The 27,086-nt window shown below is 49.1% G+C and overlaps 1 protein-coding gene across 9 annotated transcripts in view; it reads right to left on the reverse strand.

Annotated features, from left to right (window-relative positions):
* LOC144164326 (uncharacterized) overlaps nucleotides 1-27,086 on the reverse strand; it is an 82,944-nt gene that overhangs the window by 18,371 nt on the left and 37,487 nt on the right. For 4 of the 9 annotated variants that reach the window (XM_077694829.1, XM_077694828.1, XM_077694821.1 and 1 more), the window contains exons 13-19: nucleotides 26,388-26,627; nucleotides 25,673-25,819; nucleotides 19,737-19,850; nucleotides 16,782-16,856; nucleotides 14,350-14,433; nucleotides 13,136-13,165; nucleotides 4,227-4,328 (exon numbers count right to left, since the gene is read on the reverse strand). In XM_077694829.1, coding sequence (XP_077550955.1) covers nucleotides 4,227-4,328; nucleotides 13,136-13,165; nucleotides 14,350-14,433; nucleotides 16,782-16,856; nucleotides 19,737-19,850; nucleotides 25,673-25,819; nucleotides 26,388-26,627 — 792 coding nt within the window. The remainder of the gene's footprint in view (nucleotides 1-4,226; nucleotides 4,329-13,135; nucleotides 13,166-14,349; nucleotides 14,434-16,781; nucleotides 16,857-19,736; nucleotides 19,851-25,672; nucleotides 25,820-26,387; nucleotides 26,628-27,086) is intronic. The other 5 variants (XM_077694824.1, XM_077694825.1, XM_077694826.1 and 2 more) reach the window with 5 other exon arrangements.

Genomic DNA, 27,086 nt, shown 5'->3' on the forward strand with positions numbered 1-27,086 from the left:
TGCAGAAGTGTTCATTGCCAAAAGTTTGCATACCACTTGGTTAAAAATGAGCTACTTTGAAGCTTGGTAGATTATTCTGCATAACTCCCAACTTCAATGCAAGAGCATATTTTTTTTACTACTTTTGACATTCAAGGCATCCAATATTTCTCGCAGCACAGCTAGTATGCCCTGAGCAATGGTATCAATAATTTCCCTAAAAAAATCACTGTTAAATGCTGCCACAGTAACGTACATTTTTAACGCAGAGAGCATATTTTTATTCCTATATTACTAACTCAAAACCTGTTTGCATGATATTACTAACTCAAAACCTGTTTGCATGAAAATTACAAGTGCACGGGAAACGTTGCGCAAGAAAGGCGATATGGCTCGCGCGCATCGCAGCGCACGCTTACCGCGACATATCGAGCTTTGATTATACCTGATATGGCTGGTCAGGTCGCTTTTAAGATTAAAACCAACGTCGCAGGCATTAATTACAACTACTGGCGTTCAATCGTAACCGGTTGCCCAGTCATGTGATGCTCCAATGCGCGTCGGCTATGCCGTGCGCGCCGCAGCGTTTGACGCGTCGACCGTTTCTTTCTCAAGGCTAGCGAGCCCACAGTCAAAACACAGCAATAACTAAGCGTGTAAACATCGCAAATCCGACTAAAAGTTCACTTCACGAACCGCTATCGCAAGCGCGCACACCGCGTCACCCTCCGGGGTCTGGCGACGGTAGAGTCACGCGCGCCACGAAACGTTCGATGACCTCCCTCCGCCTTTCGAGCCCCACAACTTCCCGTAATCTGGCTCGTTATCTCTGGCATTCCCATCGCGATAACGTCCGTGTTGAATACCACAGATTGAACAGAAACTCGGCCGAGCGAAGCGGCGAAAATGAACTCGACCCGCTCGCTACGCAGCTCAGGTGGCCGCCATCTTGCGTTGCGCCCGCGACATCCAATCAGGAGGGTCGTCCCGACCGGAGGACCAATAGCGCTTCAGCATCTATTTCTAGCTTCGTTTGTGCGTCGTTTCTTTTCTGCCGTTTGTGCGTTTGTGAATGAACGAAGATAAAAGAGACGAGCGGAACGGGAAAGACGATCGCTCGGCCGATCTAACCATATCAAAATGGCCGCGCCCGGTGGCACCGTTGCGGAGATAGAGCGCTCCGAAAATTGCCGTTTTTTCGCCCTTTTGCGCTGATAGTTTGTCACCGCGCCTGACAAAAGTATTTTTTTATGCCACTTTGCGACGCTTTTCAGCGTAAAAACTTTGCAGACGCACAGAATAGGAAACATAGAAGCCGAATATGTGGGTTTCAAAAAAACGATGTTTTGGTCATTTTTCCGAAGTTGAAAGCCGCGTCCCCCCTTAAGTGCGCAGCACCTAGGATAGTTACACAGACTCCATAGCACCGACCAAGGCAGGGCCATCCTGCAGGATCTTGGCTACTCTGCGGACCCACCATCATCCGCATCGCAGGAAAGAAAGATGCCTCTCTCTTGAACACCGAGCACGCATCACCATCGCTCCCCTGCCAAAGAACATGAACCCCGACCGGCATGCTGAGCGACGCCACATCAGGACCAACGTCCTCTCGAAAACGCTGCAGTGCCTCGGCCCCATCAAGCACGTTTACTACGTTGACGCACATCCTGGGGAAGATGAGGGAGGCATCACGGCTGTCGTCGGACCCCTCAACTACGAACTAGTCACGCCTGAACCAGATGTACACGATATAGACGACCTAGAAACTCGATCTATTGCACGAGTCATATACGCCGCTACCACCCATATAGTTCGTCCGCAAACACCCATCATCATCGTCACCGATTCGCAAGCCACCTGCAGACAATTGATCAGAAATGATCTGCACCACCGTGCAGCCCGCCTCATCAAAGACGCGCTCGACTACAAACCGTTCACGTTCCACATTATTTGGACTCCTGGGCACGAAGGTTTGGCAGGAAATGAGCGGGCACATACGCTCACCCAAGCAACTATTTACCGGGCACCTGACCAGCTCTCGTCAACCTTAAGCGGTACACAGCCGTCTTTAAGCCCGCACGAATACCTCGAGTCTTTTCGTGCGCAGCGCAAGGCACACCCCTCCCCCCATCGTACGCTCACAAGGCGGCAGTCCGTCCTCCTCCGACAGATTCAGACAAACACATCACCCACTGAACATCTCACACGTCGCTTTCAAAATTTACCCGGCACCCCTACTTGCTCGTTCTGCGGAGGTTACCCAAACATATTCCACACAATATGGGCCTGTGATCGACACCCAAAGTTGACCCCCATCCCGAATCCAACTCTAGCATCCTGGGAGGCAAGTCTGGCTGACCCCAGCGCTGCGACACAGCTCCTGCTGACGTCCAGAGCGGAGGAAGACATGGCCACGGCTTCCCAAGACGGCGCCCTGGACTAAGGGTGCTCAGGAAAATAAAGTTCACTTCCTTCCTTCCTTCTGGTTTTGTTCTCTATGTGCTAGAGGAACTTTTATGCGATAGCGTCAATTGATACCACCACGATTGAAAGGGTTAAGGAGTTTTTAGGATACCATTACCGCGCTCACGACATCGTTTACCATGGTTACGGCAGTCAACTGCACACGCGCGAGCTGTTTCTGTGGACGGTAACTTACTGGCAGACGTTCTACTGCTGGCGCCATGCTGGCAGTGACGATGAAGTGCTCCCTCGATTCTTCATCACAGCTCGCTGTCTAATGCTTGGTAGAACTGACGAACCTAGCCTTTCATTGATACGGTTTCATCAGGTGATACAGACTAACCCAGTTATAACAACGAAGTAGTATTGGGGCAGTGAATTAGTTCGTCATATTGGATATTCGTCGAAACCGTAGAGTTAAAAATCAGCTCTAATAAACTGGCAATCTGGCTCGCGCAACAATCCATGATAAAAAAACATGTTCTAGTCTTCAAACCCACTATAACTGAGGAAGGTCCTATCTGTCTCCTTGTGGCATTTTAAAGTGAAACAGACTGAAACGTTAGAATTTGAAATTACAACAGAACTAAGGTCGTTCGGCAAAACAGGCCTGTCTTTCTTATTTACTTGACGGAGGATGTGGCCTTCGCCTCGTGGGTTTTCACAGTCTGAGTGGAGTGAGGTTTTTCAGTGTCCACGCAATAAAGGGCCTTTTCTACTTCTGGAGATTCTGAAGTTACTTGAAATTGGTTGTTTTGTCTCACTTTTTTTTTTAATTTTGCTTTTAGTACGCTAGCTGTCGAGTCTTGAGCCTCGCAAAACCAAATATTTCTTTGTTATAGCCAATATTGCGCGGCTCTCGAGGTTGCCGTTTCGTTATAAAAAGAATAGCTGGCATCGAAATGAAGCGCGAGCAAACAAACTTTGTATTTAGTTCGCTACATCCAATAATTCACTATATAAGTGTTCCCTATAATGGGGTTCGACTGTAATTGTTACCTAATGCCAAGGAGAGCGCCACAGGACGGGGTTTATCAGGTGAGCAAGGGATAACCCGACTCATGCAAAGTCTTAGCCCCCTAAAATGGTTCAGATAGATTTCTGCACTCGCAAGGTGCCCTTACACCCCCAAAAATCATGCTGAGCAAGGCAGTGCAGGTTATGGTGAAATCATTACTATAAATTGTACTCATTATAGAGCGAAGTATTCAGCAGAGAAGTGAATTCTTGTTTGCAGTGTTTCATGTTAGTGTTACATCAACGACATTGTTTTTATTAAAGCTGCACAATTATTGTAATGTGTAATGTGTGTGTGTGTAATTTTTTCAAAAGCCCGATTGTGGAGTTTAACGTGCTAATGCTACAGGACAGCTATGAGGTAGTGGAGGGCTCCGGAATAACTACATCCACTTGGGGATCTTTAACGTGCGTCAAGGAGCCAACACACGACGTGTTGGCACACGTCAAAGATGCCCAGGTGGTGAAAAATGTAAAGTCCACTAATCGAGCTATTGCACACGTCAGCAAACAGCTCTGGGCAACAAAGTTTCGTTTCATTCCGCTGTGAGACCTTGACGCGAGGCGTGCAGTTTTAAAGACGCGCGTACTTTTAAAGCTGGTTCTGACCTAGTGTGGCGACGACAATCGGACCCAACTCAGTTCCCCACCTTTTGGAATGACCAATCCCCAAGCACAGCATGGATGCACAGACACCTCGGGGGACACGAGAGGTATGTGCCCAAACAAGAACCGAGAGCACCGTCCACACTCCCCCCTGCACGCACCTTCTTGAGGAGGTCGTAGTCGTCTCTGGAGAGCTTGATCTCCTCGAGCTCCTGCACCCGGCTCTCCAGGTGCGTCCGCACGTCCTGGGCATTGCGGCTCACCTGCACGTGTGCACAGGTCGCAGAGGTCGGAGGTCGCCGAGGTCAGGTCGACGGCAACATCCCTATCCCCAATCCAATGCAAACTCGGCCACACCAACAGACCACACCACGGACACGCAAGTACAAGTTGCATTAGCGAGGTTGCACACATGCAACAGATGCGACAGCACAAAGAGGAACGCACAGCCACACTGCTGGCGGCCATTCACAAGCTTCACGGCCCACTGTTCAACCGTACTGCCCGCAACAGGCTCTCGGGCAAGCCGTAATGATGCAAGGGGGCTTATGCTCTCCCAAAACAGACAAGAAACCAGTGCATTTATTCGAATATAAGGCGAGGTTTTTTTCCCCCAAAATCTGTCGTCCCAAAGTCATCGTCATAATCATCAGCCCATCTACGCCCACGGCAGTGCAATGGCCTCTCCCAAGACCTCCAATAATCCCAATCCGGTGCCAACTGCGACCAATTTATCCCCGCAAACTTCTTGATCTCACCTGCCCACCTAAACTACTGCTGCCCCCAGCCACGCTTACCATCTCTAGGGATTGACTCTTTTACCCACTAATGGTTATCTTGCCTTCGCATTACATGCCTGCCGATGCCCATTTCTTCTTAATTTCGAGTAATGCGTCCTGAACACACATTTGTTCCCCGAACCACTTCGCTCTCTTCTTGTCCCTTAAATGTTATGTTGTCCGTTAATGTTCCTCAAAGTCATACCCCGCACAATACTCGAAGCTCAGTATATAGTATATATATGTTGTATATACATCATATACATATACATACATATACATATATACCCCGCATAATACTCGAAGCTCAATATATATATATATGTATATACATCATATACATATACATACATATACATATATACACGAGAGAGTAGACACACGTATGAAAACGATGATTGAACGAACGTTTCGACCGGGTCCGGTCTTCGTCCGGTCTTCACTCTGACGAAGACCGGACCCCGGTCGAAACGTTAGTTCAATCATCGTTTTCATACGTGTCTACTCTCTCGTGTATTCTTGAAACCAAATCCCGGATCTTATTTTTCACTATATATATATATATATATATATATATATATATATATATATATATATATATATATATATATATATATATATATATATATATATATATATATATATATATATATATATATATATACACAGAAATAAGGATTGGCAGTCAAGAAGACCTCGGAAAGCAAAGGGGAGGTTGTGGTAGGCCATTGAAACAGATCAAGAATTTGGAAAGAAAGAAAGAAAGCGAAGAAAAAATGCCCGCCAGGTGGGATCCGAACCCACGACCTCCAGAATACCGGTCTGGTGCGATAACCACTACGCTACCGGCGGGGCGATTTTCCTCCCCGCTTTCTGGGGTATTTATGTCAATGTAATTTTGTTCCTGTGCTTGGGGGTGGTAGCCAGCGCCACTCTGACTTCTCGGGGTGAAGGGGACCTTCTTTTTAATCCCCGCGCCGTGACTCGAGGGTCTACGACATGTCGAGAGTGGTCAACCAGCGTTGAACCCTCTTAAGCTCCCTATGGCACCAAGACTGCCAGAACAGAGGCCCTCGCTATGCATGTAGCGAATCAGAATAGGAAATGAGGGACTCGTAGAAATAACACAGAAATAAGGATTGGCAGTCAAGAAGACCTCGGAAAGCAAAGGGGAGGTTGTGGTAGGCCATTGAAACAGATCAAGAATTTGGAAAGAAAGAATCCCACCTGGCGGGCATTTTTTCTGGCAGTCTTGGTGCCATAGGGAGCTTAAGAGGGTTCAACGCTGGTTGACCACTCTCGACATGTCGTAGACCCTCGAGTCACGGCGCGGGGATTAAAAAGAAGGTCCCCTTCACCCCGAGAAGTCAGAGTGGCGCTGGCTACCACCCCCAAGCACAGGAACAAAATTACATTGACATAAATACCCCAGAAAGCGGGGAGGAAAATCGCCCCGCCGGTAGCGTAGTGGTTATCGCACCAGACCGGTATTCTGGAGGTCGTGGGTTCGGATCCCACCTGGCGGGCATTTTTTCTGGCAGTCTTGGTGCCATAGGGAGCTTAAGAGGGTTCAACGCTGGTTGACCACTCTCGACATGTCGTAGACCCTCGAGTCACGGCGCGGGGATTAAAAAGAAGGTCCCCTTCACCCCGAGAAGTCAGAGTGGCGCTGGCTACCACCCCCAAGCACAGGAACAAAATTACATTGACATAAATACCCCAGAAAGCGGGGAGGAAAATCGCCCCGCCGGTAGCGTAGTGGTTATCGCACCAGACCGGTATTCTGGAGGTCGTGGGTTCGGATCCCACCTGGCGGGCATTTTTTCTGGCAGTCTTGGTGCCATAGGGAGCTTAAGAGGGTTCAACGCTGGTTGACCACTCTCGACATGTCGTAGACCCTCGAGTCACGGCGCGGGGATTAAAAAGAAGGTCCCCTTCACCCCGAGAAGTCAGAGTGGCGCTGGCTACCACCCCCAAGCACAGGAACAAAATTACATTGACATAAATACCCCAGAAAGCGGGGAGGAAAATCGCCCCGCCGGTAGCGTAGTGGTTATCGCACCAGACCGGTATTCTGGAGGTCGTGGGTTCGGATCCCACCTGGCGGGCATTTTTTCTGGCAGTCTTGGTGCCATAGGGAGCTTAAGAGGGTTCAACGCTGGTTGACCACTCTCGACATGTCGTAGACCCTCGAGTCACGGCGCGGGGATTAAAAAGAAGGTCCCCTTCACCCCGAGAAGTCAGAGTGGCGCTGGCTACCACCCCCAAGCACAGGAACAAAATTACATTGACATAAATACCCCAGAAAGCGGGGAGGAAAATCGCCCCGCCGGTAGCGTAGTGGTTATCGCACCAGACCGGTATTCTGGAGGTCGTGGGTTCGGATCCCACCTGGCGGGCATTTTTTCTGGCAGTCTTGGTGCCATAGGGAGCTTAAGAGGGTTCAACGCTGGTTGACCACTCTCGACATGTCGTAGACCCTCGAGTCACGGCGCGGGGATTAAAAAGAAGGTCCCCTTCACCCCGAGAAGTCAGAGTGGCGCTGGCTACCACCCCCAAGCACAGGAACAAAATTACATTGACATAAATACCCCAGAAAGCGGGGAGGAAAATCGCCCCGCCGGTAGCGTAGTGGTTATCGCACCAGACCGGTATTCTGGAGGTCGTGGGTTCGGATCCCACCTGGCGGGCATTTTTTCTGGCAGTCTTGGTGCCATAGGGAGCTTAAGAGGGTTCAACGCTGGTTGACCACTCTCGACATGTCGTAGACCCTCGAGCCACGGCGCGGGGATTAAAAAGAAGGTCCCCTTCACCCCGAGAAGTCAGAGTGGCGCTGGCTACCACCCCCAAGCACAGGAACAAAATTACATTGACATAAATACCCCAGAAAGCAGGGAGGAAAATCGCCCCGCCGGTAGCGTAGTGGTTATCGCACCAGATCGGTATTCTGGAGGTCGTGGGTTCGGATCCCACCTGGCGGGCATTTTTTCTGGCAGTCTTGGTGCCATAGGGAGCTTAAGAGGGTTCAACGCTGGTTGACCACTCTCGACATGTCGTAGACCCTCGAGTCACGGCGCGGGGATTAAAAAGAAGGTCCCCTTCACCCCGAGAAGTCAGAGTGGCGCTGGCTACCACCCCCAAGCACAGGAACAAAATTACATTGACATAAATACCCCAGAAAGCGGGGAGGAAAATCGCCCCGCCGGTAGCGTAGTGGTTATCGCACCAGACCGGTATTCTGGAGGTCGTGGGTTCGGATCCCACCTGGCGGGCATTTTTTCTGGCAGTCTTGGTGCCATAGGGAGCTTAAGAGGGTTCAACGCTGGTTGACCACTCTCGACATGTCGTAGACCTTCGAGTCACGGCGCGGGGATTAAAAAGAAGGTCCCCTTCACCCCGAGAAGTCAGAGTGGCGCTGGCTACCACCCCCAAGCACAGGAACAAAATTACATTGACATAAATACCCCAGAAAGCGGGGAGGAAAATCGCCCCGCCGGTAGCGTAGTGGTTATCGCACCAGACCGGTATTCTGGAGGTCGTGGGTTCGGATCCCACCTGGCGGGCATTTTTTCTTCGCTTTCTTTCTTTCTTTCCAAATTCTTGATCTGTTTCAATGGCCTACCACAACCTCCCCTTTGCTTTCCGAGGTCTTCTTGACTGCCAATCCTTATTTCTGTGTTATTTCTACGAGTCCCTCATTTCCTATTCTGATTCGCTACATGCATAGCGAGGGCCTCTGTTCTGGCAGTCTTGGTGCCATAGGGAGCTTAAGAGGGTTCAACGCTGGTTGACCACTCTCGACATGTCGTAGACCCTCGAGTCACGGCGCGGGGATTAAAAAGAAGGTCCCCTTCACCCCGAGAAGTCAGAGTGGCGCTGGCTACCACCCCCAAGCACAGGAACAAAATTACATTGACATAAATACCCCAGAAAGCGGGGAGGAAAATCGCCCCGCCGGTAGCGTAGTGGTTATCGCACCAGACCGGTATTCTGGAGGTCAAGGGTTCGGATCCCACCTGGCGGGCATTTTTTCTTCGCTTTCTTTCTTTCTTTCCAAATTCTTGATCTGTTTCAATGGCCTACCACAACCTCCCCTTTGCTTTCCGAGGTCTTCTTGACTGCCAATCCTTATTTCTGTGTTATTTCTACGAGTCCCTCATTTCCTATTCTGATTCGCTATATATATATACATATATATACATATATATACATATATATATAAACACAAACGATTTTTTTACCCTCCAAACTGCACCCTTGCCGTATAATCAAACAAATACTCCATGCTGCTCTCCTCACGACACGGGCGCTTCACAACTGAAAGGCCAACAAGGAAAAGTGGACAAGCTTTCAGGCCACCTTGGCATGCTAGGCGGGGATGCAGCAGGCACCAAGCATGCCATCTACCCACATGTGCAATCGCGGACAAATGAAACACAATCACGAAGATACGGACCGGAACGCACAAATGGCGCAATTTCTTTCCATGCAAGTTAAAACGATGCGTCGCTCAATGGCAGCAACAAAGTTGGGAAATGTGGCTTTCCAAATATACCAATAGTTTGTTGTTATCAGACCTCAACGGAGAGAGTTTTTCAATTTTGTGTGCTCACATTCATATTTCTGTGTTCGCATCCCATTTGTCCATTAATGTACACTGCAATGTCGTCAAAAGCAGAAAGCTTAATAAGGGGGTGGTGCCGATCACAGCCAACTTTTTTTTTATACATGCTGTAATGAAACGTAGCAGGCATGCTAGAAAAGGCTCCAAATGGTCGATTTTAAAATGTCCCGATCACAGTTTCAATATTCTGTGTTCCAAAGGTTACCGTAAAAACCCGCGTATAATACGAGGTTTTTTTCCAAATTTTACTCTGTTAAATTTGTGCCTCGTATTATATGTGGATCCCAAAGTTTTCCCCCGAGAATTTGCACTTTCGGTTTCAGCGGAGGGAGCGCCATCTTGCTGTGGCGTTAGCTGGCTGCTGCTTCTCTCAGCCGGCGCCATTTTGATTGTTGTGACTACGCGAAGGATCTTGGCACGTTCACCGCAAGTCTATCAAGATGTCGGGTGCACTAAAACAGTATTCGGCGGCAATTAAAAGAAAAGTTATTTTATGTGCCGAGACCACCAGAAATTGCGCTGCAGGACGGCAGTTCGGCGTTACCGAAGGCAGCATTCGTGGGTGGAGAAAGCAACTGGTGCTTGACTGGATAAAGTTTGTGTGGTGTCGGCGGCCTGGAGCACTGTTGGGGATTCCCGTCAGTGCTCGTGTTGGACGCCTTTCGCTGCCACCTGGCCGATTCCGTGAAGAAGTTGTTGCACGAACCCCGCACCGAACTCATTGTCACGCCAGGAGGAATGACATCCCAGCAGCTGCAACCGCTAGACATTTGCATCAACAAGCCTCTCAAAGACTGCATCGGGTCCTGCTACCAAGAGTGGATGAGGACAGGATACCCGTAAGTGACAGCTACCGAATGGCTGACGCGGGTTTCTCCAGCGGTGCTTTGTGGCTGGATCGCGGATGCGTGGGCCAGCATTCCAGAGGAGCTCGTCAGTCGCTCTTTTAAGAAATGCGGCATCTCGAACGCCCTTGATAGCACTGAGGACCACTTTCTGTGGGAAGACATTTCCGACAAGGCGACTCCAGCAGACAGCGGCAGCGACCCTGACGATGACTAAACGGACGTCGGGAGACGGTGCCAGCGAAAACTGACAAAGACTGAACGGTAACTGCAGTGCAAATAAATGTTTTCTGTGCTCTTTACCTCGCATTATATGCGGATGAAAACTTTTTTTCTGATTTTGATGTCCCCGAATTACACCTCGTATTATACGCGGGTTCGTATTATACGCGGGTTTTTACGGTAACTTCGAAACACAGCATCAAAACATAGGAGGGAGCTCTGAATACTCGTAAATTGTGGTCAAAAGCACCCAGCAGGGAATGAAATTCTCAGCGTTTGAACTTCGCGAGTTCTTCAGATAACAATATTTTCGAACATACCCATTAACACAAAGCCGAACCTGCTGTAACCACAGTGCCACAAAATAGCACAGCCCTGCAATGAAAACTTGAGATCACCCTTCTGCAGAGCTCAAGGATTGAAATATAAAACATGGTCAAAATCCCCTCCCTTTGGTTGCTGTCCTGTCCCTTCCATGAGCAACGAAGCTCTTAAAATGCACTTTTAGGGAAAGAGCTTTTAAAATCGTTTACAAAGATGCCACGATTTCTGAAATTCCCCAATAGCACAGTCATCGCTGTTCTCACTTGCAAATGAGCTTTTGACTGCCTGGCCTTTCATTCGGTGCAGACAGGGTGGCCTTCCCTCTCAATAAATGTCCCTGGCAGGCCTTTACAAAAGCTGCAGTTCTTTAACTCCTGCACTTATCATTTGATAGCCAAATGCATTGATGTCACCACAGTCGAGAGAGATATGCCCTTTCTTTTATCTTAATTTGCCAAATGACTTTTGGCTGATTGTGGGTGTTAAAGGGGCCCTAAATAGGTTTTGGAAGGTCGCCATTTCAATTGCGCAATCGCTAGAGTACCCCTTCACGACAACGTGTACCAAATATTACACCTCTGCGTAAAGCAGGGGCCGCACAAACACGAAAAAAAGATTTCACTTTCTCTCCTGGCTCACCAACCATACCTTGCCGCCACACTTGCGCGCTCTGACGCAGTTCTTTCCCGCTCTGACGCGCCTCTATGACGCACGAGACACTGCCCAGTGCGGCGCCGCGAACGCGAACCACAGCGACAGCGCTCACCGTGCAACCGGAATCTGGTGGGCGGAGCATGCGCGTCGAGTGCTAAAAAAAAAAAAAAAAAAAAACGCGCGCAGGGCTTGGCGCAGCCAATGACTGCACGTGCATCAAGGAGGGTGATGGATTGCTTTGTTTCTCTCGGTGGTCTTGCGCCGGGTCGATGACGTCGCGGCTTCCACAGTGCTTTGGAGGAGCTACTAGAGGAGGAGAGCCCCAGGCCTTATGGGTGGCCCCTTTTAATGAGCGATAACTTGGCTAATACTTAACGCATTTAAACAATTTTTGCGGGATGACGTTCCTTGGATAGTACTCCAGTGACTGCGCACGCAAAATCGTAAGATTCGGCAGCCTATTTAGGGCCCCTTTAAAACCTGCCGCAAACACGAGGCCACTGAATCGCCAAAATGCTATATGCAGCGCAGCACAAGTACACAATGCGCGACTGGGAAGCTGGATATACGTTTTTTGTGCAATTCCAACATTACTAATACTGGCATACAACACTCTTCTCCTTCGAGCAAAAGAAAATTCCTCACATCGGTGCCACCAAATTGTATTAAGACCGCAAGCGTCAAGAAGGTTACTTTAAAAACGTGCCGTGAAGAGAACACTGCATTTGCGAGGTGTTTTTTTTTTTGCAACACTGAATCTTATCTAAGTGAACTGCCCGAATCGTGGCAAAAGCTACGCAAATCAGGCCAATGGCAGATTTGATCTTGTTGGAAAAACAAAAGTGCGGCATTTCTGACCCACGCCTCCCCTCAACGACGACTTTCAAGAGAAATTTCGATAACTCACGAAACGCAAAACGTGGAAAACAAAAACGTGACGTGCGAAAAATAAACAGAAAGGAAAAAAAAAAATCTTTTCGGCCAGCTTTTGAGCCCCGACGCCCACATCCCACCTGTAAGAGTGACCAACGAAATCTGTTCCCTTTAGAACAAAAGTCCCACTCTTCATTCACGCTTTGCAACATCGCGATACCTGCCACTTAAACTTGCAGTACGAGAAACGGGGCCTCAGAAGTCTACGAAATTCCCAGTCTTCCAAAGCTTGCAAGCACGCGAACGCGCTAGCATAGGTGTATAACCTAAACAAATCGGTTGTGGGCTTCATTCATCATTTTCTGCAATGCAGGGCCACCCCATGCACACTCCTTTCCCCCTACCGCCAACCAAAGCTCACAAAGCAGCTACTATTTTAGTCCACCCACCATTCCTGCCTAACTCCGCCCACTGAGAGCTTAGTGCATGGCCACTAGTGTCAAAGCAAAAAAAGCAGACTGACAGGTAGCATAAGAAAAAAAAAGGGAAGCAAACAAAGGAAGGAAAAAAAGTGTCGTCCCCTATTTGAAGGGCTCAGAGTAGCCTTGCATTCCAATACAGCAATGAGAAGCAGCAAGAACCGTGGCCACACACACATGCACAACAACGGTTTCAGGGTTGAGGGCTCGAACAGAGTCACCACGTAAGAGGGATTTGCAAATAGTAGTGACGGTGGATACGTCAGTTACCTTTTCGAGAAACTCCCCATACAGACTGGCCTATGGCACGGGAGAGGGTGGGCAAAAAACACGTCTCAGTGACAGGCCCCAAAGAAGGTAAACACCACGTCACATGGCACGGTACAATTATGAAAAGAAGGTGCCCAGAAGGCACTTACCGCAATACGGTGTTCATTTCTGACTTTGCGCACAATCTGATGTGAGCCAGCGCACCGACTACTAGCGACACCTGCCCGACACATCAGAAGCCAGCGCCGCAAGCGCACAGACTACGGCGACCCCTGCCTGCCACATCGAAAGCGCGCACGAAGCCGAGCAGAGCGAGTGTGCGGCGCGCGGCCGGCGGTAGTAGCTTGAGAGGCTCCTCGAGGCGCCTTGCCTCGCTAATAAAGTTACTTTTCTGCCTTCGAGTGCCTTGGTCGCGTCTCGGGCCCTCGCTGGCCCGCGTCGCCTCTCACACTATGGTCGGACGATCGCTTACTTGATAAGCGTTTGCACACAATCTGGCTGCCTCAAATAGCTCCGTACCGTTACAGAGTGCGCAAAGTGATGTTCCATCGCCAAAGTTTGAAAGAACGACTTTCGTGCAAAGGCAGGAACCCAAAGGACAAAACCCTCCACACCAGGTTTGCTTCAACTGCCCACCCCCGCCTGAATCCCATCAGCGCAACTGCACGGGAATAAATTTAATTCTTATCTGCCCTGCACAACACCCAGCTACGGAGGGGGGCGTGCTAAGGAGAGCTCCACGCTCGGGACAGCCCCGAATGAGACGTGTGGCAGCCAAAGAAAGGCCTCTTCAAAAGCAGTGGCCACTTGTGCCACACGGCCGGCTGTCCCAAAGGTTTTCGAACTCGTTGTCTATTGAATGGTGCACTAACTCGCTATTAATAAGCACCCAACTGTTGCTTGAAATATGCCGTGACGCACAGCTATTACGCCCGTGCAACATGGCAAGCTTCAATCGGCAGTCGAAAGCTCACTAATGCCCCCCGCATATCGACAATGGAGCACTCGACAGACAATTCGTTCAAAGGTCGTTGCAAGGCCTTTGGAACTGCCGCGTAGCAGGGGTATTAGGCAAGCACGACGGCCCATTTGATCAAAAGTGTGTTGCGACGCAAGGCCACCGCTGCAAGCAGTGCTGTAATAAGCCAGAACAGGTGCAATTGGCCAAGAGAGGGCCCAGGAGACGACCAAACGGGCACGGCACAGACACCCACCTCGTCGTACTTCTGCTCGAGCAGCTTCTTCTCGCCCTCCTCGTCCTGCAGCTTGGCCTGGAGCTCCTTCAGCTTGGCCTGCATCTGTGGGCAAGCGGGGAGACACGGGCTGTTCGACAGGACACCGCTTCTTCCCCCCTCGACTCGCACACAAAAAGCACAAAGGTCAGACAAGACACCTGGCACGTGGCCCCTCGATCAACGTTCTCAAATACCCTCCTTCCCTCTTCAAGCAGCGATCTACAGGACAGCTCACCAAAGAACACTACGTAGCGATACAAACCAACAGCAGCTACAAACGCGTTGGAAGCAGATCCTGCGTTGGACGTCAAATAGAGTCCCGTGGACCACGCGCTTCATCTTCGGTTTGAAGCCAACCTCACCATTAAACCTGCCGCCACTTAGATCGGCCAACAACCTCAACCCTGCGTCAACCAAGGGCCTGCTCCGCAAAAGCTGCTTCCTACCCCCCTTTTTGAGCCCGCCTAGAAACTACTTTCAACGCCAATAAACGGGGGGCCACAAACAGCGCAAGAGGTTGGTTTATACCAAGTTCCAGCAGCACGCCCCCAGCTACAAGAGCAGGCACGTCCCCCGAGAGACATGCTGTAGTACAGTGTGTCCTGTGCCGTGCACCAAGCCTCAAAAAAGTGCATCCCCTACACTGAGAAAGCTCCCATGCACGAAAACGATCACAGCACTCGAGCGCTTGTGATTCAGTTATGCATAATGCCACAAATGCCCCGGAAAAATGTTCCGGGCAACTCCCGCCCTCAACGCCATCCTACTTCCACAGTTACACCCCTCTGCAATTCTCAATGCTATGCCACAACATGTTGCACGCTTTTACACAACCTATATTACGCTTGAAGTTTTTTTTCACAGTCCATTAGTGCAGGTATATTCTTTTCCTTCACTACAGTCACTGATGCACACATCATACGTAGTAAATTTTAGTTTTCTTACTAACTGCAAATTATTCACTCGAATTCAGAACTGTTTCGACCCAACCGTTACCCACTTAATACTTGCTTTGCAAGCAAAAACTGCTTTTTGCACAGATCCGGTACTTCTTGATGTAGAGACGCAAGAGAAAAGAAAAACGTGGTTTAAGAAATTTTCAACCCCAAATCTCTCGCACACGCCTGTTATGTTTCAGTGCTTACGACCTTCAATGCTATACGATCCCATTTTTCGCATATCAGCGCTGATTTGCAGCCAAATGTCGCCAAAACGTTCTCTTTGTCAACCTTACTGGTTACACCCCTAAGTTTATGGTGACAACATACCGTAAAAGAGTGCGCAAGACCTACTTCCTGTAAAATAAACGCCCTCAAACTCGAGCCAACATTTCTGGGGAACCTCAGAAAAAAGGCGAGGGGATGTCACCACCCGTTGTAGAATGCAAGTCGAAAACAGGAAGCCTAGCCTCGAGGGAAAACACTTCTCAATGCACCTATGGCACACTTTTCACTGCCTACTTAACAAGGAAGGACACTGGTTTTAAAACAACTTTTTAATTTTCAAGTAAGCTCCGTGAAACTTGTCAGTCTTGCCGCTTTTTTCCACACTAATTTTTGAAATATGCCACTATTTTTTCAGACGGTCAATTAGTTCCCACGATAACTAGAGATAATTAGCCATTTTTGGAGGAACAATAGACAAAACAGCATTGGTCATAAAAGTTCTCCTCAAATTTTTAATACCATGAACCGTGGTGAATGCAATAATTGAAGCAAACTTCAGGCACCAGTGGCAAGGAACCATTTTGAGTGCCCATTTCACACACAGAAGTTTAATGAGCTGTAAAATCAGTTCCAAATGATGCATCAAAAAACTGCTCTGATTATTGCATTCACCAGGGTTCATACGATTGGAAAATGTGAAGATTACAGTTTTATTGCCAACACTGTCTTGTGTATTGTCCCTCCAAAAATGGCTAATTATCTTCAATTATCATGGGAACTGACCAGCAGAAAAAGATAATGGGATATTTGAAATCAGTGGGGGAAAAAAAGCAGCAAGACTGACAAGTTTCACAAATTTAAAGTTGTTTCAAAACCAGCGTCCCACCTCGAGCAAAGTTTGCAATTCACCTCCCCCAAGACCAGCAAGTGCAAAAATCTCGCCACACGGCCCCGTGCTTCTCTTCTTAAGACTGCACAAATTCCACGAGAATTTTGCCAGTGCCTCATGTACTGCCTCATGCGATAGCCAAAACTTGCAGACGCACACACAGCGCCCCTCTTGAAAAAAAGAGAAAGCACTCCCCGGAGGGTGTGCGGCCACCTTCCCACCCATGCAAGAAGGGTGCCACCCCACCTTCCCCGAGAGCCACCCACCCGCACACACAGCAAGCGTTGAGCCGAGCAGGGCGAGCTGTGCACCCCTCGTGTGCAACGAGTAGCGACCACTCCCTCCATGCTAGCTACCTCGTTCACTATGCCGGGCAACGTCCGCTCTATGCAGGAGAAGGCAAACTGCACCCCACATACCTCCGACGTCGTCTGCGTGGCCACCGGGAACGAGGAGGGGCGAGGGAGGAGAGGGAGGGGGAGAGAGGGAGGGAGGAGACCACCGTTAGTAACCCGTGTTAGCACACCACCACACACGTTTCATGCACGGTCAAGTAGCAGAAGTGGGACAGAGGTGCTTTCCCTCCAAACTGGCCGACCCACTTATGGTTGAGACTTTTTCGCCCCCCCGACCAATACAGTAAAACCTCGTTACAAGAGACACTCAAGGGAACCAAAAAACGTGTCTCTTGTAGCCAAGGTCTCTTGTATGCAATGTTGCTAACGTGGCGAACATAGGAAAACCAACCAAACCGCCTTCTTTCAAATGTCTCTTATAACCAAGTGTCTCTTGTAACAGTGTCTCTTGTAACGAGGTTTTACTGTAGCGGGGCCTTTCACCTTCCCTTGCTACAACACACACACACCCGGTAAGCAAACACACTCCCCCTCAAAAGAACCAAGAAGACAACAAGCACCCATAGGTTAATTTAGATAATCAACCATGTTCACTTCAGACAACACCAGTAGGGAAACGTATACTAGCGGGCAGCCATCTTTGAAGCTGTCAGGTATGCGAGCAGCCCCATCGTTTGATGGCCCTGCTGTTAAACTTCTGCCTTAGAAAGAATGACGGCGGAAGGGCCGGCGATCCGCGGCTTTCGTTGGGCACAAAAAGAGCAAACAAGCAATACAGAGACAGATGAGCGCCAATGCTAACTTCCAGCTTTATTCCCCCATTGGAAGTTGGCACTTGTGGTCCCCTTTCGTCTCTCTCCCCTCTGCCTGCTCTCAGCGCTCAACAAAGGCCACGGATCACAATTGGGACGATTAACTACGCAACACTGGAAACTCAGCAGCCACTTTCAGACACCGTTCTGTGCAATTAGCAGCCACCAATACGATTCTGCGATTGTTCCAAAATCGCAACACTTGAAAGTGCAAGCACAGGGTCAACTCACAAACTCCCCCGTTTCTGACACCTCCCCGATGATCTCACCACTGGCGTTACGAAGTGCAAGGTTACAAAACTTTGGCTCCGCATTTTTCTCCGGCTCCCGTGAAAGCAAGCAACTGCAGCAACCAATTCTCCTCCGGTACATACTAGAGGACTGCGCCCACATCACTGCCAGGGCTACGTCTAGCATACAGGCTACCTCAGGGCCCGTCAGCCTCGCAACTGCCACTCACATTGGTCTTTTGTGCTTACCGCCTGTTCAGTGGCGGTACCAATATGAACCAGTTACAGCCCAGCCTGCGGTTATAATACAGTCAAACCCAGTTATAAAAACGAAGTACTATCGGGGCAGTAAATTAGTTCGATATATCCGATATTCGTCGTAACCGCAGAGGTGAAAATGGGCTCTAATAAATCGGCAATGTGGCTCCCGCAACAATCCTAGATAAGAAAAGCATTGTTCTATGCTTCAAACCCGGTATAAACTAGGTAGTCCTAATCTGTCTCTTTGTGGCATTTCAAACTGAACAGACTGGAACGCGAGAACGTGAAGTTACAACAGAACAAAGTTCATTCAACAAAACAGGCGTGCGCTCTTATTTAACTGAAAAAGGATGAGGCCTTCGCCTGGTGGCTTTTTACAGCCCGAGCGGAATGAAGTTTTTCACAGTGTCCACGCAATAATGGGCCTTAAGCTACTAAAAAACGGTTGTTCTGTCTCCCTTTTTTTAAATTTTGCTATTAGTATGCCAACTGTCGAGCCTTGAGCCTCGCGGGAACCAAATACTGTATTTATTCGAATCTAAGTTGATAGTTTTTTTTTTGAAATACTGATATATCAAACTCCAGGGTTGGCTTGGATTCGAGAATTTTGAAACACGCGCCAATTTCCAACTGAAATTGGGGAAGTGGAAGCTAGTGGAAGCTAGCTCCACCCAGAAAAGAAAGTATTGTAGCCATTACTAGACGAGCCATTAGCCACTTAAGGGCTGGGGGCGATGCCGCCATTTTGAACTGTGCGGATAGTGGCCTGCGTGCGGTGTGGGGTTTGGTTTTGGCAGCGCAATGGCACTGAACAAGCGGTGCCGCTTTTAAAAGAAAAGTTATTTTAGCTGCGGAGTTGTCGTCAACGTTCAAGCCGAGCGGGACTTCGGCATGGATGAAAAAAAAAAAAAATGTCCGTCGTTGGGAGGACGCAATAGGAGAAATTATTTGCGTGCGCCGCAACGAGAATCGCATTCAGAGGCTAGCAGCGATGATGACTCAGAATGAGCACCGTATCTTCATATTCAATAAACATATTTTCTATTTGTGAACGCTGACCCCACCTTTTTGTTCGGCCTACATTTGAGGCAAGTTTTTTTTTTTTTTTTTTTTTCTTGTGGCTTCGGACTTTTGGGGGTCGGCTTAGAATCAGGGCCGGCCTAGATTGGTTTGATTTGATTGTGGGGTTTAACGCGCCGACGCAACGCAGGCGATGAGGCGCGCCGTAGTGGAGGGCTCCGGATTAATTTTGACCACCTGGGGATCTTTATCGTGCGCCGAAATCTCGTACACACGGGCGTTTTTGCTTTTCGCCTCCATCAGAAAAGCGGCCGCCGCGGCCGGGAATCGAACCCGCGACCTCGTGCTCAGCAGCGCAACGCCTTAGCCACTGAGCCACCGCGGCGGGTCCCGGCCTAGATTGGAATAAATACGGTATTTCTTTGCTACGGCCGATACCGCGCGACTTCAGTTTCGTTATAAAACAATAGGTGAAGCCTGCCCAAACAAAAGTCGTGTTTAGTTCACTATATCTGATTATTCGCTGTATCAGTGTTCGCTATAACAAGGCTCGACTGTACGCGAGTGCCAAAGCATAGGCCCTCGACCACACATCCTGCTGCCACCGCTCTGTCCTGGAAGGGGCCACTTACTTCCTGGAGTCCCTGCAATTGCCGCAAGTCCGCCTCCAGGGCCGCACAGCGCTGCTCCAGTTGCCGCTCCCGATCTGTCGGACCTTGCTCCTTGCTCTTCTGGGCACTCTCCGCCTGGAAGCAAGCAGCGCAGCACATTGCAGAGAGGCCCGTCGTCACAAGCACATATTTACGAGACAAGCATTTCTCTTGGGAAAAGAAAAAGAGTTGATGACCATACACCGCAACACACTACAGCTTCACCTATAAGCACTTTTAACACGGACGACCCTTTATTTCTTTTTTTTTTGTCTGGAATGCTTATTTTCCACATTTTTAGCTGACATTGGGTATGTTCCAACTTACTCTTTAAACCTCTTTGTTGCCGTTTTTGCCATGTTAAGCCATATTAAGTCCACCGTGTTAAGGGGGTGCACAGCTCTTTAGAAACTTTTGTTTCTTACCAATGAATTTTGACGAAACTTCATGGGCTTGTTCGTTTTTTTAGCTGATTTCAAATATCCAGTTAGTTTTGATTCGAAATAATTAGTTTCGAACGTTATCAAAAATATTCCTTGATGTTCTGGAGAATAGGGAAAAAACTATGCAACGAAAAATTACTAGCAAGGCATGAATAGATACCAGAAGTTGTGGAGAATGAAATATGGGAAGCAGCTTTTCTTTTGTTTGTTTTGCAATCCCATAGGTACAAGTTCACATCAATTCTAACTTATAGGTTTGAAGTACTCCTGCCAAGCAATTAAAAATAACGCTAATTAAACAACTGCTGGACCACAGAATGGAAAATCTGCTTCCCATATCGCATGGTTTAGACATTCAGCTTCACAGTGCAAAAGATGCGACCTTCCTAGCTGCGCAACATGCTGGGATGTACCTCTCAAGACTTTCGTATCACTGCGATACCACTCGTGGAAAAAAAAGTGGGGAATTATGGGAAAACTTAGTTTTTTTTGTTGAAATCTGGCCTCTATGGCTTTTTATAAGTACTTCGTACTGTTCTCCGTACGGAAGTTTCGGAGGAAAAACTATGCAAATCAAGAAAAAACGGATACCTAAAAAAGTGCTTTTTTGGGCAATTTTCCGGTCCCCAGGACCCATGTGCCCCCTTAATAAAGGGGGCACTGGTCTTGAGCACCAAAAATTTGCCAAAAATATTCAATTTTCTGTTTTATATTTATTTGCCATCTGTATCTCCAAAAGAATGTACCTGCAAAATATTATAGCTGTACCGTACGTATTTACAAAGCTGTCCAGTTTTGAAGTTGGCTAAATGGCCATTTTTGCCTGTGTTTCCAAATTTCGTGCCCCATTTTTTTTTTCAAAACCAATTTTTTTTTTTACCACGCGGTCAACTGTCGGGTACAATATCTCGAGATGCACTGGTCAGATTTGCATTATTTTTGCTGCATTTCGAAGCTCAAAAACTGAGTAGTGCAATAAAACCACAAAAATATGGAATTTCTTTATACTAGTACAATTTTTTATGCATTTCATTTTACGAAAACATTGATAATTGATGACCTGACATTTAATAGGTTTACAGCAATTGCAGAAACAATGATAAAACTACTGCTGTGGTATAGTTGCACTACTTGGTCCTTCTAGAGCACAAAGGAACAAAAAGTATTCAAGCATATAAGTAGATAATTAAAAAATGGCCTGAAATGGTTTGACAAAAACAACAACAAAAAAAAAGGCCTCACTCCTTACCGCTGCTAAAGCTCTGCATAGCAAAGTTTCTAATTGCAGTGCAGGCAACCAGCCCCCCTACAGTAAAAATTGTTCTGCACTGGACATAACCTGGGGCCCCTGTTGTCTAGAGCAGGGTTCTCAAGCATGTTGGTCCCAGGGAACTCTGCTAAGCTCCGTGAAGTGCCAAGGAACCCCCCCCCCCCCCCCACTTCTCCCTGGCCATTTTTCATTCTGTTCATGCTACATTAACGTGCAATAAATTCAAAAGCAAGCAAAGTGTTTTTTTCCAGTCGATTTTGCGTGATCGCGTACGCTAGCGGCACCTATCTCCAAACAGGAGAAATGCGCATGGGGGTAATATACGGCCGAGATTCAAGTGCTATAGTTTAACCATGTGGCCTGTTTCCGGAGTCTGGCTGGCTACAAGCTGCTGGCGAGATTTATTTTGCAGCTCGCGCGTTTCTGTTATGCGCCGAGATGTGCTTACTGACACTCGGGCGTGAGTTATTGGAAGTTCCTTAGATCGATCGCACCTCAATTGATTGATTGATTGTAGGGTTTAACGCGCCGACGCAACGCAGGCGATGAGGCGCGCCGTAGTGGAGGGCTCCGGATTAATTTTGACCACCTGGGGATCTTTAACGTGCGCCGAAATCTCGTACACACGGGCGTTTTTGCTTTTCGCCTCCATCAGAAAAGCGGCCGCCGCGGCCGGGAATCGAACCCGCGACCTCGTGCTCAGCAGCGCAACGCCTTAGCCACTGAGCCACCGCGGCGGGTCGATCGCACCTCAAGTTCACCATATAATAGTTTGCGACTGCGGAACCAGGGAAAATTTATCAGTGGCTCGCGGAACCCTGAGGAGGGGCCTGCGGAACCCGTAGGTTCCGCGGAACCCACTTTGAGAAACCATGGTCTAGAAGCCTGCGCAAAGGGACCTTCAGAAAGCCAATAACGCATGCCATGCGAACCAAATCAAAGGGCAGAGACCCCAAAGGTCACTGCAGTCAAGGTCAGCAAATACAATATTGCCCATCCACTTCGAGAAATGTGAACAGCTCCAGCAACGTTAGGAGCCGTTTTCCCAAAAAGCATATTTTGAGCCTCCTGCTGTGTTCTTGACAAGGGTAGCGCGGGAATGACCGAACACATTTTGACCCCGTTTTTTTGTTGCTTCGATCCTTGGAGTGTGCATGATGTCATGATCGTTTTAGTTCGCTCATTTAGGCTCAATTTTTAATGCCAAGGAAAATAGTCCGCCAGAAGTTGTAGTGAAATCTGGGACAGCAAATATGATGCTGTGTATAAAATGAATGAAGCTAGTAAAAAAAAATTTTGGGACTGTCACGACGTAAACCATATCTTGAGGTAAACATGAAAGTAATCGCAGCTTTCTACCATGTCAGATTACCATGGTAGGATTGCAGTGATGCTACCGGCTTGGGCCGCTTTGGAGCAGCGTTTGGAGCAGGCAAAAATTCGTTTCGGAGCAGCAAAACCAGCTTTCGGAGCAGGTGTTGATATAAGCAATTTTGAGACACGTATTGCATTCATGATAGATAATCGTTAAAACCACGCCCTTCAATGATCATAAAAAAATAAAATAACCTAGAACATGGATATTTTGTCCCCATTTTCATCAGTCTCCTGAAGAATGTCTGCACTGAACTTTGTGCAGCGGCTTGCACAAAAAAAGCTCCTATTTTTACACAATAGAAGATCTACTATGAACAAACTAAAAATTGCTCGTCACAACGAACATGCTATGTAAAATCGAGCACTATTTGAAGGCTATCGTGGGAGCACTGACCAATAACATCAGTAGAGCCACGGCTTTGACTGCATAATGCAACATCACGCTCCTCCCCGTGTTGCACATGCATCACTATTAGCAGCGCCAGTGCTGTCACCGAAAACGACAAGCCACCGATAGCAGCGCTATTGTTTACAAAGGCAGCGGGCGGCCATTTGTGGTAACCAACATGCAGCACCAGGCTGAATCTGGCCCCTTCACGACAGGTTTGCCGCAAGCAACCAAAACACCTCCATTAATGACAAGGTAGCCCATTAGTCCCCATGCGCGCATTTCACCTTCAATTTCCACGTACGTCAATTCTATGCCTCTATGAACTCTACGTGAAATCTAAGATGGGCGTCGTCGTATGCGTGCCGTACTCTTTAAGCTCGGAAACAACGTCAGGAGTCATGAAATTGCCGTACTCGCTCGCCGTCGCGCGGCCCGAACTATGTCGCCGTTTCCTGCCCTTGCATACTATTTTCTCCCCGCTGCACTTTAAATTCCCTTCTGTTTACAGTAAAATCTCGATGATACGAATCTCGCGACACCACGAAAAATATCCGTATCATCCAAAATTCGTACGAACACAAACCAAGAAATTAAGCACTAAAACAAGTTTTCGATTATTTGTTTTTATACTTTCACGTGACGAAATCTGTGACGTTTTTCTGTTTTTTTTTTAACCTCCATGTCGCCGAGCGGTCTTTTCTGGACTTTCATCTCACTCGCGGTGCGTTTTTGCACGCGATTCGTGCGCGTCGGCGTTGTGTGCGCGATATTTTCACGCCCGCGTCGGCGATTCGGCGCCCGCGGTCAGAAAATTACGCGCGACGCGCGTGGCAGTAGGAGGAGCATGACGACTTGCGCCAATGGAGGCGTGCGCCTCATGGCGGCAGTTACGAAGCACTCCTCGAGACAGCCGGCTGGCTCCGCCGGAAATGTTTAGGCTTAGCACCCCGACAGATATATTTCATGGGCGCTTTCACTAGCGGCGCGGATGATGTTTATAGCACCATTTTCGCTCACATTATTAGCTCATTTACCGCACAAGAAACTTCGTGTCTGCTTTGAGCGGCATTTTAAAGAGCGGTTAGAAGCGGTCTTTTGAGCGTCCCGCACTACTTCGCGACCGAAACCACCGCCATGTTGCCGTGGCCGGCCGCGCCGCGCCCCGCGCAGCGTGCGGGTGGTTTCGCGGCGGCGTCAGCGTGCCTGTGGAGTGCGCGGCGCGTTTTTGCGAGCAGAAAACAGCTTGGCTGTTCCTGGAGAAAGAGCGACAAAGAGGGCAGAGAGCCCGTACGTCACCGTAGCTTGCTCGCTCGGCAGTCGGGCGCCTCGCCGACTCGTTCTTATCATCCGCCGGGCACCGTAGGTCCGTTAGTAAGAGCCGAAATTTTTCCCATTTCAAACAGTGCTATTTCGCCGGAACTTATCAGAAATTCGGATCATCTCGAAATTCGTATCACCCAGAATCGTATTATTCAGATTCCACTGTAACTTCATCTCCTGCGTCCTCATTTCTTGCCTACTTTTCTTCCAGCACAACTCCCAGGCACCCGGTCGTCGCGTACGCTGTGGGGGCGCGTTGGCGAGCGAGTACGGAAATTTCACGACGCCTGACGTTGTTGCCGAGCTTCTCGAGTACGGCACGCATATCACGACGCATATCGCGGCCCGAAGACCGCGAGGCGGGAGGTCACGACGGCGGCAGCCGGTCTCGCGAGCCCAATAAGTGCGAAGCGCACTGCACGAAATTAAGAGTCTCGGGTAGGGGTGGAGGGGTGGGGGAGATCTCACAACGCCGACGAGGCGGCAGCCGCAAAACGTATCATCGCCGTTATCGCAACAAGGCCCAGTTTGCCTTGACTTGGCTCGGATTGCGTCCTGAAAACAGGTGCACCGCGATGTCGCTTTCAATGGAGAACCTCAAGTAGTTAGTTTCGTTTCTGAAAGTCAGCGTACACCCTTGGGCGCAGGTTGGGCGCAGAATCGCCAAATTTAGAGGAAATGTAGCAGGATGTAGCAGCCAGAGCACTTAGGCGCAGTTTGGCGCAGCGGTAGCATCACTGGGATTGTCACAAGCAAGCAACATGTAAACCTTAGTAGAAAAAAAAAAAAAAAAACAATATATCTTGCTGAAACTTCATATTTCTCTAATTAATGCCATTTTCAGTGTGCCTAATAAATTTCATTGCTCCAAGCCAAAAAACAAAAAAAGGTTTGCATTGAAAGAGTGAGTGGCCTAGCACACCGTCGCAGGTGTGTGTGTGTGTGTGTGTGTGTGTGTGTGTGTGTGTGTGTGTGTGTGTGTGTGTGTGTGTGTGTGTGTGTGTGAGAGAGAGAGAGAGAGAGAGAGAGAGAGAGAGAGAGAGAGAGAGAGAGAGAGAGAGAGAGAGAGAGAGAGAGAGAGAGAGAGAGAGAGAGAGAGAGAGAGAGAGAGAGCAACCTGCTGCAGCTGCTGCTGCCACTGGAGGCGCTCCCTCTGGTGCTCCTCTTCCCGCTGCCTCCATCCCTTCTCCTCGTGCTCCACCGACCGCTGCAGGGTCTGCAGCATCTCCTCCGTCTCGGACAGCACCCGCTTGTAGTGCGACACCTGCGCGGTCAAAAGGCACGGGGGGGACCATCATCATCGTCATCATCAGCAACAATGGCAGGGGCAAGAGTTCACTCCTTCAATTGCTTTCCCCCTTCAGCTACGCAGCCCTGTTAGCGTCAAAGAGTGGAATGAGCGACACATTGTCACACGGTCAAGCCGGTTATTCTTGAGCGAGTAAATTTGACCGCAGAAAACTTGTTCCCCTCAAAGAAATTTCAAACAATACACACACATCCAGAAGCAGTTAACGAAGCGACGCCATCACCGAAACAAATGACACGGTGTTTCCTCTGCACACGTCTATCTACCGTGCTCTCGTTTCTAGAAACGTCAATTTAGACAGTCTAAAACAAGAACAGTCTGCGAAAGCTACCACAAAGCAACAGCCCCTTCCCATTAACACAAGATTGGCGGTGCAACAAATGTTATGCGTCACCTGGAAAACAAGATAAGAAGGACGTAGCCAGGCACCCACAACAAAGCATAGCGAGGGTGCTGCCAATGACTTCAACGTGAGGGAGGTTGAGGTCTGCACCAATCGAGCTGCCAGCGTTGAATCACCCACCTCCTTGTCCAGCTTGGAGTTGGCCTGGGCGAGCTGCTGGATGCGCCGGGCGTCCTCCTCGGTCGGGGCCGCGTGGCTGCTCTGGGTGGCCGCCGAAGAGGTGGTCAGGTGGTCGCCCGTGCCCCGCGTCACCACGCTCGCAACCGGGGTGGCCGCCGCCCGGCTCTTCTCCTCCCACTGGCGCAGCTCGCGCTCGAAGTGGACCAGCCACTCCGTGTGGGCCAGGCCCCCGTCAACCACCTGGCCAGAGAAGGGAAAGGGCAGCCACTGTTGCGGGGGAACTCGAGCCTTGCTGGTTGATTGATTGATTGTGGGGCGGATGCAGGGACCCTATCGACTACTCGGAATGTATTTTGGGGTAAAGCCTATCGTCCCAGAAATCTCCTCCCGCAAGAATTATGCAAATCTGTTCACTATCACCGAAACCATGCGCGATGAGAAATCACGCATAATTGTTCCCTCTCAACTCGACCGCGGACAACGCCACAAAAGCTGCACCCTCTCTTCAACGGCCTTCGATATATCACAGGCTGAGGAGTTTTCTCCGCAAAGTAGAGGGGCCTATTTCCGGTGCTGGCTAGTATACTCGGTTACAACTCAAAGGCACCACCTCATGTAGTGTATCACTCCGCCAAAGCGCCGGACCCATGACGTCAGTGCACGCGCGTTTTGAAAGGGGTTTGCTATGGTATCGCCTGT

This window comes from Haemaphysalis longicornis, unplaced genomic scaffold (assembly GCF_048455015.1).
Source record: "Haemaphysalis longicornis isolate Haplotype H1 unplaced genomic scaffold, Haemaphysalis longicornis Haplotype H1 scaffold_13, whole genome shotgun sequence".
Classification (NCBI taxonomy): domain Eukaryota; kingdom Metazoa; phylum Arthropoda; class Arachnida; order Ixodida; family Ixodidae; genus Haemaphysalis; species Haemaphysalis longicornis.